At 39.0% G+C, this 16,684-nt stretch overlaps 1 protein-coding gene across 1 annotated transcript in view; it reads right to left on the bottom strand.

Moving 5' to 3' along the window:
- KIF3A (kinesin family member 3A) overlaps positions 1–16,684 on the bottom strand; it is a 65,196-nt gene that overhangs the window by 24,409 nt on the left and 24,103 nt on the right. Inside the window, exons 5-9 of the mRNA XM_055141899.1 lie at positions 16,183–16,288; positions 8,545–8,684; positions 7,577–7,774; positions 6,161–6,335; positions 1,642–1,740 (exon numbers count right to left, since the gene is read on the bottom strand). Of these exons, the coding sequence (XP_054997874.1) occupies positions 1,642–1,740; positions 6,161–6,335; positions 7,577–7,774; positions 8,545–8,684; positions 16,183–16,288 (718 nt within the window). The remainder of the gene's footprint in view (positions 1–1,641; positions 1,741–6,160; positions 6,336–7,576; positions 7,775–8,544; positions 8,685–16,182; positions 16,289–16,684) is intronic.

Below are 16,684 nucleotides of genomic sequence, written 5' to 3'. Positions count from 1 at the left end.
TTTCATGGCAAAACTTTGAAAGGCTCACTGAAAAAATTTTAATTTCCAAGTCTAGAAGTAATTTGCAATTTAATATTTTCAAATACCAAGCAACAGCACTTTTCTATTTAAATTTACTGCATTTTGTCTGGGGACACATCCAACAGTGCTCAGGACTTACTCCTGGCTCTGTGCTCACGGACCACTCCAGGCAGGATTCAGAAACCATATGGGGTGCCGGGATTGAACCCAGGTTGACAGCACACAAGGCAAGTGCCCTTCCCAATGTACTATTGCTCTGATCCCTTTTTTTTTTTTTCCGCTTTTTGGGTCACACCCGGTGATGCACATCCTGGCTCTGCACTCAGGATTTACCCCTGGCGGTGCTCAGGGGACCATATGGGATGCTGGGAATCAAACCCGGGTCGGCCGAGTACAAGGAAACGCCCTACCCGCTGTACTATCACTCCAGCCCCACTGATCCCTTATTTTTAAACAAATTTATTTTTAAACAAACTTTTAAACAAATTTATTATCTGCTTTGAACAGTATGTGTTAGAACAAACACTATTGACATAAAACCAGTATTTTTTTTTTTAAGTAAGAGTCAGCAAACATTTTCTACGTTGAGACAGAAAATCTGCTTCAGTCATGCAGTCTCGTGTGAAAGCCATAAGCCACAAGTGAATAAACAGGCATGGCTACCGAAGAAAACGTAATTTGCAAAACCGGGTGATGGGCTGGATTTAATTAGCATACTGTACTTGCCAACTCTTGATTCTGATGTTACAGAATCTTTAGAGCTTTATAATTTGGGACACCTGATAAGTGATGATCTTACTTGCTGCAAGATCATTCTACTAAATACTAAAATAAGCAAATTATAAACTAGCTTGAAAACAATGATCTATGTTAATGGAAGAGAGTTCTGACATCAATAAAAGGTTTGAAATACAGGCCATTATAATATGTCTCTCTCTTGCATGTTCTGTTTCCCTATCCTGATATAGTCATAATTTACATTTGGCAACAACTGCCCCAAAACAGGGAGGGAACAACAAAAAGCTAAATATATATATATATATATATATATATATATATATATATATATATATATATATATATATATATATGTTCTTGAACAACTTTTCTATTTAAAAAGTCATTGATTTGTTCATTTTTGGGGTCACACCCAGTGGTGACCCAGACTTACTCCTGGCTGTGCCTGGAGGACCAGGTGGGGTGCTCCTTACTCACTGTACTCTCTCTGGCCCCAAATCAGTGACTTTTAAAACCTAAGTATACTAGAGAAAAACTTGTATTACTGATTTCCTAAAAATATTTTGGCTTCAAACACAAAGAAAAACTATATAAAATAAAAATGTTACTTGACATTTTTAATGGTGTGCCAACTAGCATACCTTTATACAATTCTAAATTTTAAAAAACAGAACATATGGCATTCTATTCAGTTACATATAGGAGACCAATAAATAAGAAAAATACAATGAAAAATTAACCATATACTGGTACATTACTTCTGTTCAAATTACTACCATAATCAAAAACTGCAAAATAAAAGGAACACATTCAATGGCATTAGGAATGTTAAAAACATTATTAGGTAGCAATCCCTGTTAGTTTCTAGAACAAAAAACTTACCCCGTCTTTTTTTCCTTTTCTCTCCATCTTCTCCAACCTCACCTTCTTCTTCATCATCTTCCTCTGAACCACTGATATCAGAGCCTGATATTTCTTCCCCTTGAGCAGGAATTCGAGACAATAATTTTTATTCTGAACCAGATCATTGGATATTTAGGAAATGCTTATATTAATCTTCTTATAATAAGTTATTGCTACATTAAACAACAGCAGAAATTTATTTTAATATTCTTACTCATATCTAATTCCTACATTAGATATGCTAAACTCAGAAATGATATACACAGAAATCATGTTCACTAGTTGTTTCAGGTACTACACCTGGCTGTGCTCAGGGAGGGGCCAGAGTCCTACCAGGGGACACTCAGGCACAACAGGATATCCAGCCGCATAGGTGATGCTCTGGAGGAAGGGCGGCATGCTGGGGTGGAACTCAGGCCCCACACATACAAGGCACACGCTTCACTACTTTGCACCGCATCCCCAGTTCCTGAGACTTTCATTTTTATAATTCCTAAACAGAAGTTAAATTCTGAGCCATCAGAAAAATTACTACTTTAAGGGGAGCATTTTCTCTTTAGTTTCCCCTTTAAGATTTTCATTCAACATGTGTTTTTTTTTAACTTTGATTTTGTTTTTAATGAATCTTAATTTGAGCAATTTAAAGTAAATAATGATCAAGAACAGAATTACTAAGAGTGAAGAATGTAGCTCAGTGTTAGAGCATATTTTGCATACACGAGGCACTGAATTCAAACCCCAGAAGCAAAAATAAAAAAATAAATAATTACCTTATGAACCAGTAACTCACTTCTGGTTAATAAATGAAAAGAAAAATTCGAGACAGGAAGATAGTTCAAGTAGCAGAGCACAGTCTAGTACGTACAAGGCCCTGAATTCAATTCACAGCAGGTGTCTCTGACCCTCCATAGTCCTCCCACCCTGCTTGCTACACCACCAGGTGTGGCCTATTGAAAAAAAAAAAGAAAAGAAAAAAGGGCTGGGGAGATAGTGCAAAGGGTTGGAGCAAGCGTTTTGCATCTTGGAGCCCTGAGTTTGAATTCACAGATCTGCATGGCCTTCAAGTAGCAATAGAGGAAACCTTAGAACACCTAATTAGAGTAGCCCAATGATAGGTGTGGTAAAAGAATAAGAGGAAAGCGGAGAGAGAGAGAGAAAGAGAGGAACTAATTCAAAATATATATACATCCCTATGTTCATTGCAGCACTATTTACAATAACCAACCTAAGTGCCCATTATAAATAAATGCATAAAGAAAATGCTCAGGATTGATTCCTAAGTGCAGAGCCAGGAAAAACACCTGAGCACCACAGGGTGTGTCCCCAAAGCAAAACAAAGAATATTACAGGGGCCAGAGAGATAGTACACAGGCTAAAGTACTTGCACTCAGCCAACCCAAGTTTGATCCTGGCACCACACATGGTCCCCATGCAACACCAGAAGTGATTCCCGAACAGAGACAGTAGTTAGCCCTTTGAGCACTGTCAAGTGTGCCCCCTGACCAAAAATAAATGTATATGTGTATATATATATTTTTAGACACATATATACACACATATATGTGTATATACATAAGCTATATATATGTATTTCCCTCTCAGAGAGCCCAGCAAGCTACCGAGAGTATCTCGCCCGCATGGCAGAGCCTGGCAAGCTACCCGTGGCATATTCAACATGCCAAAAATAGTAACAGACAAATCTCACAATGGAGACGTTTTTGGTGCCTGCTCGAGCAAATTGATGAGCAACGAGATGACAGTGACAGTGATATATATGTATTATTTATACATGACAATATGAATGGACCTGGTTTTAATAACAGCTCTATGACTAACATTAGGGAAGGCTGGGTGATAAGTATACAGGCACTGTTCTATTATTTGCAACTTTTCTGTTAGATGTAATAATATCGAATTATGAAATTAAAAAATGTTTAAACAAAAGGTGCACTGTATCTCCAGAGTCAGCAAGAGCTGTCCCACTGGCACAGCCAGGCCACATAACACAGGAAGGGGACCACAGAGGACCCCTAGTAGTGCCTGGAAGGCCCCATTAAACAAAATTATGCAATGTAGCACTGTCATCCCGTTGTTCATCAATTTGCTTGAGCGGGCACCAGTTACGTCTCCATTATGAGACTTGTTACTGTTTTTGGCATACTGAAACTTTATATAGTTTGCCAGGCTCTGCTGTGCAGGTGGGATATTCTTGGTAGCTTGCCGTGCTCTCTGAGAGAAACAGAGGAATCAAACTTGTGTCGGCTGCTTGCAAGGCAGGCAAACACCCTACCCACTGTGCTATCGCTTTGGCTAAAACAAAATTAAAATATTTTAAATTATTCTTCAATGTTTTTGCCTGCTTCTTAAATTGTTTATATGATAAACTCTATTAACTGGACTTTTATTGAGTAATTGTATAAATAAATGTCAAAAGAGCATTAATGTATCAGTAGCACTGTAGAAATGTCGTCCCGTTGTTCATCAATTTGCTCAAGCGGGCACCAGTAACTTCTCCACTGTGATACTTGTTGCTACTGTGTTTGGCATATCGAATACGCGGGAAAATATGTTAGTATTACCATATAATTTAGCAATTCCACTTCTATGTTCAGCAATAAAAAGTAGGATAATGAGTACTAGGAGCTAAGAGATGTCTCTTTTCCTCAGCCCCTGGTGACTATTACTCTAATTTCTATCTATAGAGATTTAGTACTTAATGAGTATAAAGTTTCAATTTAGGATGATTTTAAAAGTTCTGGAGAGAGGCTGGAGCGACAGTACAGTGGGTAGGGGTTTGCCTCGACCTGGGATCGATACCCAACACATATGGTCCCCTGAGCACCGCCAGTAGTAATTCCTGAAGGCAGAGCCAGGAGTAACCTCTGAGCACAACCGGGTGTGACCCAAAAAGCAAAAATAAGTAAAATAAATAAAAACAGTTAAAAAAAAAAGTTCTACAGAGGCCAGACAGCTAATACAGGGGTTAAGACAATTGCCTTGCATGCAGCAGGTTTGATCCCCATCTCTGTGCGGTCCCTTGAGCACTGCTAGGAAAAACCCCTAAGCACTAGCGTAGCCCCAACCTTCCCCCCAAAAAGAGTAAGTTCTAGAGATGGATGGTTGTGATGACTACAGAACAATGGGAGTATATTTAATAACTGTGCACGTAAAATGATTCCAGTGACAAATTTTTTTATATATAGCTGCCAAATTTTTAAAATTTTTAAATTAAGCCAGCAAAATAGTTACAAACTCAACATTAACTTATCTAAGAAACTTTAATATTTTCTGAATGAATATAAATATACCACCTAGTGGTCACATTTAAAATACCAAATTTTATTATAACAGGTAGCTGGAGCGATAGCACAGTGGTTAGGGCGTTTGCCTTGCATGTGGCCAATCCAGGTTCAATTCCCAGCTTCCCATATGGTCCCCTGAACACCACCAGGAATAATTCCTGAATGCATGAACCAGGAGTAATCCCTGTGCATTGCCAGGTGTGACGCAAAAAGCCAAAAAAAAAAAAAAAACCAGGTAGCTCAATCAATGATTTTTCTCAATGCTATACTCAAGTCTACTGAACCAGCTGCTTCTCCAAATATTTGATAGTGACGTATTTGAATTTCATACTATCTAATTAATTTCTTCACAAGCTAAAAAGAGGTTATTTAAAGTCTCTGCTTATTTGGTACCCAAGAGAGAGCTCTGATCATTTTTACCTAAATATATAAACATCAAAACTTGTTCTTAAATATAATCATCACTTTATAACCATTCCTAAGAAATCTATTAAAAAATCACAAAGACTGAGGTGATAATTTAAATTATTTTAAGTCATACATAGCAAAAATATTCTTTTACTTGAGTTTAAGATGAAAATTGATAAATTAGGTACCTTGCAAAAATACATCTTTAAATATCAATAATAGAGACGCAAAGAGGTTTTTGTTTGTTTGCTTTCCTCTGTTTGGTACCACACCTAGCTGTGCTCAGAGTTAGGGGTGTGAGGGGGTGGGGTGGAGCTATACTGGGATTCTTGGTGGTGGAATATGAGCACTGGTGAAGGGATGGGTATTCGAGCATTGTATAACTGAGATTTAAACCTGAAAACTTTGTAACTTTCCACATGGTGACTCAATAAAAAATTAAAAAAAAAAAAAAAGAATCACTCCAGGTGGTCCCCAGGGGACCATATTTGGTGGTGGGGATCAAACCCAGGTCAGCCAAGTGCACAGCAGCACATTACCCACAGTACTATCTCTCCAATCTAAGAATTTTTAATAGGTACTTTTCATTTTTTTGCTTTGGTCTGGGGGCCACATTCAGTGGTGCCGAGGGGTCATTCAGGATCACACAAAGGTTGGCTACGTGCAATACACGGCAAAGGACTTAACTCCTGTACAAGCTCTCTGGCTCAACAGGTGGAGGGTTTTTTTTCTATTAGAACACTTACTGGTTAAACAACTTAGAGATTAATATTTTAAGATTAAGTTACCTTCCTCAAGTTTTTTTTTCAGTTCTTCTATTTCTTTCTGAAATTGACGAAGCAAAGCATCCTTTGGATCTTCATTAATTCTAGCCTTATTTTTAATATTCTTAGCACGGTTGGCGTACCGTAACGTACTGATAGTTTCGTCGTAATTGTAGTCGGCTGGCCCAATATTTGCACACTATTAAATTAGAAAACAAAACATTACTTGACACCAGTTAAAAATCACTAATATATCAAAAAGAATTTCCCATTGGAGGACTGCTTCAGCAATACTCGCCTGGAAGACAAGGCCTAATGGCTGAGTATTCTGGTCAGCTGGTGTAGTACTACCTGGGCCTGACAGTGCTGGGCACCACCAGGGCCATGCCAGCCCTTTCTTTGCTCTATCGCCCCAACCCCCAGAGAGAATTATTTTTTAATTTTTATTATAGCATGATGATTTACCTAATTGTTCCTAATACAGCTGTTTCAGATACTAAATGTTCCACCTCCAGGGCAGGGTGCCCTTCCCTTCACCAATGTCCCAAATTTCCCACCCACGACTCCAATCCCTGCAGGCACAATCAAATGTACTTTATGTTTGTTACAAAAGTTTTTGTGACAAAAACAAAACTTCATGTTTGTTATAATACAAAGGCAAACTGAATTATCAAATCTTTTTTTTTTTTTTTTTGAATTATCAAATCTTAGATCAGTAAGTCAATCTGTGATCATCTGTATAATTGTCATAATTGCTATAGCTTGTAATGATGTACTAAAGTCATTGTCTGCGGCCTTGGTAATCATTTTTTCCCCTAAAAGAGAATTTTTGAAGTCCATTTATATTCTGGCCTTTGTGAGAAAGAGAGCAACAATCACATGGATTTCCAGACACCTTTATAGGCTAGCTCATAGGATATATTTTTTTAAAAGGGGCTGAAGAGAGAGAATAGGGAATGGTGTTTATCTTACATGCAGTCAACCCAAGTTCAATCCCTGGAACCACCAGGAGTAAGCCCCAAGTAGAGAGCTGAGGGTATGCTCTGAGCACACCACCCTTCCCCCACAACAACAACCCCCCCCCAAAAAAAAGAAAAAAGAACTACAAATTTTAAAAAAGGCATAATAATAGCTATGGTGTGGGTGGCGGGGGTGGGGGGGTGTTGTTCTGTGTTTTGCTTTTTTGTAAATGTACTACATATCTGGGGCTGGGGAGTTAGAGGGGTAAGGCACATGCCTTGATCCCTGGCACAAAGGGCCTGGACAGCACAGCGTCCTCCAGGCCTCACACTGATCTGCCACCCTGCTGGCCACCCCCTGGGTCTCCTGAGAACCTCCTGACAGGTCCCCCCACCAAATAATGTACAGTATATCAATTATCAATCCAAAGAATAATGTTAAATTTGCCTGATGCTAGCTATACTACTAATTAAATCTTACCATCATGGTTTTTGAATTTCCTCCTAAGGAATCCTGAAGAAGACGGGTCAATTTAGAGTTACGATAAGGCACATGAGTGCTTTTTCCATCAACCAAGGCAGAAATTACATTACCAAGGGTAGAAAGTGAAAGATTGATTTTTGTAGCTTCCTTTAGGCGCTGTCCAGTAGCTCCAGTTTTTGCTTGTCTTTCTGAACCCTAGTAATAGAAAGATAAAAATAAAAGTAAAACTTTAAATAGAGCACAATCTTCTCAAAGTTAAAAAAATAAAAATCATAGAGGAAGAGAAGTGACTGAGTGTAGAGAAAAAAGCAGGACTCATACAAGTTCTGCTTAAGTTGGTTGCTGAGTATATGGGAGATCATTATACACTTTCTACTTTTTGATTATGTTACAAATATTTCACGATGGCACATATGCTGCCTGAGCCCATGTGCTGCTTGTGCCCACGTGGCCGGGCACATGTGTCACCCGCATCTCCCCCCTTGAGATGTGTACTTTCATGCTTTCATACTTTTGTGTCTAAAGGTCGGTTATGTGTAGGGGCTTCCTCCACCCTTGGAGAAGCCCATGTTCTCTCTTGAGCGCGTTATTCTTACCATTTTCTCTTCCACTTATCCCTTCCTCCTTCCCTCAGAAACCTCCAAATAAAATCTATTTACTTAAAAAAAAAACAAAACAAATATTTCACGATGAAGAGGCAGAACTACAGTCTAGTGGGTAGGTGCTATACTCCCAAGCCCACCAGGAATGATTCCTGAGTGCAGAGCCAGGAGTAAGTCTTGAGCACTGCCGAGTGTGGTCCAAAAACAACACCAACAAAAAAGAACTATCTTATGATAAATAGTAAGCTAAACATAATCACAAGAAAGAACTTAAAATCATATGGAAATCATACCTCCTCACTTGATTCCTAGTCATACATAAAATAAAGAAGTCACACTTTATTAAGTAGTATCGCTACTTACAGCAAGATCTACAAGATGGAGCTTCCCCATCCTGACATGCATGTTACCGTCAACACCTTTCTCACTGCATTCTATAGTAATCGTAAAGATGGCATGGGAGCGAGAACTATGTTCGTTCATATTAGTTGCACCAACAGAACCTTCAATAAAGGGGGGAAAATTTTAAGTATGCTAACAGTGAATACCTTTAAAATAATAAAAGAAATCCAAAATGTTTAATATATCTGAATATAAATAATGAATTAACATACAAAATACTTAATTTCGCCACAGCAAAAATAGCCAGAGCGTGACTAAACTGTAAGTTTGCATAGTTAGCTAATATTAGCAATTTATATAACAATTACAATGACAGCCAAAAAACTTATGTTTCTCACATTAAAGAAGCAATACACCTGGCAAGGCTCAGGAGTTCTCCTGGCAATGCTCGGGGGAACATATGGAGTGCCAGGGATTGAACCTGGGTGAGAGGCTTGCAGGGCAAATGTCTTACCCCTGAGTAACCCCTGAGCATTGCCGGGTGTGACCCCCCCCCCAAAAAAAAGGTAAATGAAAAGTTAGTGAAAAATAAAAAGAATTTTTGAGTCCATACAATCTTAGTTTTCTATTCTTTTATATAGTATACATGTGTATGTATATATAAATACATACATGTATACTTTTTTTTCTTTTGTAGTTCTATATATAGACTGGAGCACAGTGGGTAGGGCATTTGCCTTGCACTCAGCCAACCTGGGTTCGATTCCTCCATCCCTCTTGGAAAGCCTAGCAAGCTACCGAGAGTATCTCACCCGCATAGCAGAGCCTGGCAAGCTACCCATGGCATATTCGATATGCTAAAAACAGTAACAGGGGCCGGAGCGATAGCACAGCGGGTAGGGCATTTGCCTTGCACGCGGCCGACCCGGGTTCGATCCCCGGCATCCCATATGGTCCCCCAAGCATCGCCAGGAGTAATTCCTGAGTGCAAAGCCAGGAGTAACCCCTGAGCATCGCTGGGTGTGACCCAAAAAGCAAAAAAAAAAAAAAACAAAAACAAAAACAGTAACAACAAGTCTCACAATGGAGACGTTACTGGTGCCCGCTCGAGCAAATTGATGAACAGCGGGATGACAGTGCTACAGTGCAGTGCTACAGTTCTATTCATTGATCTTAGGGCTTTAACATACTATGCTACTGAGCAACACTGCTGGCCCTAGTCTCTTTAAAATAAAATTATGGATTTATGGATTTTTCCAAAAAATATTAAAAATCCATTAAATCTGACACTACTCAATTATCTAATTAGCAGTGCTACACTTCTAGTGTTAGTGATGTGCTTCCATATTTACTTACTTTTCCACTTAACATTACTTCCATATATATTTCCATGTGAAAACTTGAAATTTTTACTGAAATTGATTTTTTTATTCCTTCCTTTGCTGAGAAATATCTGAGATTTTTCCCTATTTCATTAGGTCTCACTTGGAACATTAAAACAAGCAGCTGTAAGCAAACAGCTTTTTTTCTATTTAATTTCCCTCATATATACTTTCCCAACTGAAATCACCAGGCCAAAAGCGTAAGAATCATTTTATAGCTATTAAGCTATTAAATCATATTACATGATTTATTCATTCATACTATATGATTTATTTATATCATATTATAGCATTATAGTAGCAGTTTTCAATTTGGAATGGGAGAAAACATAATTTAAAGTAATTAAATGTTTTAATATTGTTTTCATAGTAAAGCATGTTACTCATGACTTAATTTTTTTCATATTTCTAGTTACAAAAAGTTACAAAATTTTTTCCCATATTTCTAGCAACAGACATTCTGATAAAGTGACCTAACTTTATAATCCCTAGGAGAGAACACCTTGTAGCAATCCAGTAAACTCTGCTCCACCCTACTGACATTGAAAAGAAAACAAAATATACATTTATAATTTTAATGCTTATCTAAATATTTTGGAAAAATCTGGGTCTGGAGAGACAGTACAGCAGGCAGGGCTCTTGCCTTGCACGCAGCCAACCTGGGTTCAATCCTCAGTGTCCCATATGGTGCCCTGAGCACATCAGGAGTTATTCCTGAGTGCAGAGCCAGGAGTAATCCCTGAGCACTGCCAGGTGTGGCCCCCGAAAAAAAAATGAGAATTTTATTTTTGTTTGTCAAGAGGACTTTAAAAAAAGTATCATGTAAATATGCCTCTCTCTCTCTCTCTATATATATATATACATATATATATATATATATATATATGCATGAGGTGGGGCTGGAGTGATATAGTACAATGGGTAGGGCATTTGCCTTGCATGCAGCCAACCCAGGTTCAATCCTTGGCATCATATATGGTCCCCCGAGCCCCGCCAGGAGCAGTTCTGGAGTGCAGAGCCAGGAGTAAGCATCATTGGGTGTGACCCCAAAAGAAAAAAATAAAACAAATATATATGAGAGGTATACTCATGTATATATGAATATTAACTGCAGTGTTACTCTTAATAGCAAGACTAAAAATAACCCAACAATATCCATCATCAATAACAGACTGGGTAGGGATCTGGAGGATGGCTCAGTGGCTTCAAGTTCACTGAAGGCCTGAATGGAAATCGCAGTGCTACAAGCACCGAGGTGGTCCTGTCAGCTCTGCTTCTTGGGACACCTGAAAGACAAAGCTATGATTCCTAGCAAGACGAAATACAGGGACCAGGTAAAAAAATGATGGCAGATGCAAGGAAATGCTATAAAATTATTTTAAATGCCTATATATAGTGTGTGCTAATGTAAAATGATCTTCAAGAAAATATTAAGCAAATTAAGAAGAATACTGTGAGACACTATATAAACACACAGACTATCACTAACATGAGACACTAAAAAAGGTTGCTGCCAGTCACAAGGCTGGATAACTCACACTGAAGGGTCAGAGACTTGTTCAATGCATGCCTCACTACCTCTGAATTTTATAATCATGTGTTTGGATTATTCTTCAAAATGACCACTTTTGAAATGATTTATGGTTGAAAGGCAAAAAAGACACTTCCTCATTCGCAACAATACCCATAATGTAAAGGTTCTGATTTAAAATGTTCATTTTGATAGGCTATAGATTTTCTGTTTTTTTTTTTTTTTTGCTTTTTTTTTGGGGGGGTCACACCTGGCAATACACAGGGGTTACTCCTGGCTCTGCACTCAGGAATCACCCCTGGCGGTGCTCAGGGGACCATATGGGATGCTGGGAATCAAACCCGGGTCGCCTGCTCGCAAGGCAAATGCCCTACCCACTGTGCTATTGCTCCAGCCTGATAGGCTATATATAGATTTTCTTGTGAGATGACTTTTTTCCTAATAGGAACTATCCCCAGGGGAGTTGGTAGGGGTCACCTGCCTGCTCAGGTGCTCCAACAGGTGGTGCTCAGGACCACTAGGCTCTCACCAACAGTGCTCAGAGAAGACTTATTTTCTCAAGTATAAAATTAACCATTTCTGTAGTGTAAAAAACTTTACAAAATGTGTACCCATATTATATTTTTAAAATTTTCTCACCTTAAAAATATTGTCTTTATAGGAGTGGAGAGATAGTATAGCAGGTAGGACACCCCAGTCTGGGTTTGAATCCCTATATCCCACAGGGTTCCCTGAGCACTGCCAAGAGTAGTTCTGCATGCAGAGCTAGGAATAAGAGCCTCACTGGGTGTGGCCCAAAAACCAAAGAAAAATGCTGTTGCTGTGGTGCTGGGGATCAAACATGTGCTGAGCTACAACCCTGGACCCAAGTTTTCATTTAAAGTAGTAACTCTTACTGTTTTATTTCCCCCATATCATGCTACATACTGGGGGAGGATTTCAGACCTGGTGAAGCCCAGGGTGGGGGACACTTGAGACTGCAGCACAGGCATCAAACAAAGGGCTCTCCTGGGTCTCTCTGCAAACTATACCCAGTAGCCCACTGTGCCATTTCCCCAGCCCCTAGGACCCGTTTAGCTCTTGATAGTTACTTCACTAAATTTCAACAAGATAAAGTTTTATCTCTATATTGAAACTTTTCTTTTTGGTAAAGATTAAAAATTTGTTTCTTTAATTATATTGAGTACCTTATTCTGTTTGACAACACCCTTATTTTCATAAGATATTTAGCATGTTCCTGAAAAAATTTAATATTCCAAGTTCCTTAATTCTCAGGCAGTTAACAGGAGATTTTGGTCGTTATTATAAATGAAATTTTGCATTTAAAAATATTATTTAGGGGTTGGGGAGATAGCACAGAGGCAGAAATTTTTGCCTTGCATGGGGCTAATCCCAGTTTGGTCCACAGCATCACATAAGGTACTGGGGCAGCACCAGAAGTGGCCCCAGAGCACAGAGTCAGGAATAAGTCCTGAGCACCATAAGGAATAGCCCAATAGCCTCCACTATCAAATTTAATTTTTTAAAAATCATAACAAGGGGCCGGAGCGATAGCACAGTGGATAGGGCATTTGCCTCACATGCGGCCGACCTGGGTTCGATCCCCGGCATCCCATATAGACCCCGAGCACCACCAGGAGTGATTCCTGAGTGCAGAGCCAGGAACAACCCCTGAGCATTGCCGGGTATGACCCAAAAAGCAAAAAAACAAAAAACAAACAAAAAAATCATAACAAAAATTCCTAGGCCCTGTGAAAAATGAGATGGTTACAAGATGTGTGGGGAACTGGGAGGAAAAGAGCATAAAAAAAATCAATCTCCTGGGGCTGGAGCAATAGCACAGCGGGTAGGGCGTTTGCCTTTCACACGGCCGACCTGGGTTCAAATCCCAGCATCCCATATGGTCCACCGAGCACCGCCAGGGGTAATTCCTGAGTACATGAGCCAGGAGTAACCCCTGTGCATCGCTGGGTGTGACCCCCCCCAAAAAAAAATCAATCTCCTAACAGCAATAGCTTCAGGATGCTAGTGGTAGTGAAGAATATACACAGAAGTGAGAAGCTGCACAAGCTGCACTCATGAAACCTACTTAATAATGGAAACCAATGATAAATTAATTTAAAATAAACTGTTTAGGGGCTGGAGCGATAGCACAGTGGGTAGGGCATTTGCCTTGCACGCAGCCGACCCAGGTTCAATTCCCAGCATCCCATATGGTCCCCTGAGCACCGCCAGGAGTAATTCCTGAGTGCAGAGCCAGGAGTAACCCCTGTGCATCGCCGGGTGTGACCCAAAAAGCAAAAAAAAAAAAAAATAAATAAAATAAAATAAAATAAACTGTTTAATTAAATATGCAGTACATAAACATATTTTATATAAAAATTCAAAAATAGAAATATAACAAAGAAAATATTTTCTACATCACCCTCCCCAATCTTAATTCTTCAATTTCCCCAAATATACCCATTATTAAAAGTTCTCTCATTTTGCACTTTATACATGACACATATACACATAAATATAAAAATATACTGCTCAGTACAAATACCAAAATATATTGTTTAATAACTTTTGACTTTTGGGCTGGAGTGATAGCACAGCGGGTAGGGCATTTGCCTTGCACGCGGCCGACCCAAGTTCGATTCCCAGCATCCCATATAGTCCCCTGAGCACAGCCAGGGGTAATTCCTGAGTGCAGAGCCAGGAGTGACCCCTGAGCATCGCTGGGTGTGACCCAAAAAGAAAAAAAAATTTTTTTGACTTTTACATATAAAATTAGCATTATAATTAATGTTGCTATCATAATGTTACAGTAAGTTATTTTTGTTCATAACTAAAATTATTATTTTATGAATACATATGCTTGATTAGGACCACTGGATTAAAAAGAATGCATTTTAAAGAAACTTTCAATGAATTTCATTACACTTCTCTTCAAAAAGTTGTAGTGGCTTGCTTTCCAAACCTGCATTCTCCGTTGAACTTTGCTTGCTTGTCTCTGTTTCTTTTCTTACCTTTTTCAACTCTGAAGAAGACTTTGTTCTTTTTGTTTGTTTTTATTTGGAGGACACACTGGTTGATGCTCAGGGGTTACTCCTGACTACTCTGCACTCAGGAATTACTCCTGACAGTGCTTGGAGCACCACATGGTGCTGAATCTGGGTCAGCAGCATGCAAAATAAGCACCCTTCACCCTTCTCACTCCAGGTCCTGTATTCTCTTTTAAACATATACTTCTCTCTTTCTCTCCACTCACATCTTTCTAAATAAGTTTCAATTAAAAATTTCTTGCTTGGGGGGGCCGGAGCGATAGCACAGCGGGTAGGGCATTTGCCTTGCACGCGGTCGACCCGGGTTCGATCCCCGGCATCCCATATGGTCCCCCAAGCACTGCCAGGAGCAATTCCTGAGTGCAAAGCCAGGAGTAACCCCTGAGCATCGCTGGGTGTGACCCAAAAAGCAAAAAAAAAAAAAAAAAAAAATTTCTTGCTTGGGGGCTGGAGAAATATAGTACATCAGGTAAGGCACTTGCCTTGTATGTAGCCAACCCAGGTTTGATCTCTGGCATCCCATATGGTCCTGTAAGTAACACCAGCAGTGATCTCTGAAGGCAGTGCCAGAAATAAACTCAGGGCACTGCTGGATATGGTCCCCAAACAAGAAATAATTTCTGGTTTCACACACACACAAAAAAAAGTTGTAGTACTACATATTCCCACTTCTACAGGAACTCACTATCCTAGGTATCTTTTCATCCAAAGCAATTAAGTAAAATTATCTGCCACTGTTGTTTTAAAATGCATCTGCTTGATTATTTGATGATTTTTTTTTTTTTTTTGCTTTTTGGGTCACACCTAGCAATGCACAGGGGTCACTCCTGGCTCATGCACTCAGGAACCAACTCTGGTGGTGCTCAGGGGACCATATGGGATGCTGGGATTTGAACCTGGGTCAGTCGCATGCAAGGCAAACACCCTACCCGCTGTGCTATCACTCCAGCCCCTATTTGATGAATTTGAACATCCTTTTAAATGCTCGTTGTGCTGTATAGTTCTTCTGTGAATAATATATTCATGTATATAATGTTTGTTCATTTTCCTATTGAGATTCCGTCTTTAATAGGACCAAAAAATGTAAAACTTCAAACTTAATACTTAAGTTCAAATGTAAAACTTAAACTTTGGCACTCAAAAAACCTAACACAAAAGTAACCTCGTCAAACAGTGAAGAGAAAAGCTGTCCGCTTACTCAAAGAAGACACACAAACGGCCATAAGGTATATGAAAACATACTCTTTGTTAATGCTTACTAATGGTCTAAGTCCCAATATTCTACTCCTTATTGAGGAGTATATAGCTTTGGAAAAGTTAAGCTAAGCTGCAGTTTTCTCACACATGAATAATAATTTATTAACATTCTAGTCCACTGTGACGATTAAGATATTAGAGTTACAAAGCACTTATGAGAGCATAAGAACCCAATAAAAGTTACCAATATTATTATAGCTAATCAAAGACAGTCATATGAAAGTTTCAAAGACCTTATTATTACTAAAAAACAGAATTTGGTCAACCTGGGAAGGAATATGATATTGCTCATTCATAATACTTTCTCTACATAATAAATTTCAAAGAAGAATTTTCAAGAAATCTAAAACTATAGATCTCTACGGGGCAAAGGGCCATATCAATTATTCCTACGTAAGTCTCTTAAACAGAGATATTAAATCCCAATTACTACACTTACGATTTTTGTGGCCTAGTGTCATAATTCTATCCATATCATCAGCATTATTTACCACGTAAGCTGATAAATCTTTGATATAAACTCCTACATCAGGTCTTTCTTTAACCTAAAAAAAAAAAAGAAAAGATGTGACACGCATATATAATATTCCAGTTTTCATTAAAAATATTATATGTTTGGGGCCGGAGCGATAGCACAGCGGGTAGGGCGTTTGCCTTGCACGCGGCTGACCCGGGTTCGATCCCCGGCATCCCATATGGTCCCCCAAGCACCGCCAGGAGTAATTCCTGAGTGCAAAGCCAGGAGTAACCCCTGAGCATCGCTGGGTGTGACCCAAAAAGCAAAAATATATATATATATATATATATATTATATGTTATATGTCCACACTGCTAAGGATGGGGTGATGAATTAGGTTCTAGGTTCATGATTCATGAGGTGACAACTGATAGGAAGGACATACAGATGAATAACACAAAAAATTATTCTGATTTTGATGATG

This window comes from Sorex araneus, chromosome 6, assembly GCF_027595985.1.
Source record: "Sorex araneus isolate mSorAra2 chromosome 6, mSorAra2.pri, whole genome shotgun sequence".
In the NCBI taxonomy this organism is placed as follows: domain Eukaryota; kingdom Metazoa; phylum Chordata; class Mammalia; order Eulipotyphla; family Soricidae; genus Sorex; species Sorex araneus.
The sequence above is the reverse complement of the archived record's forward strand: the minus strand, read 5'-3'. Positions and strand labels throughout refer to the sequence as shown.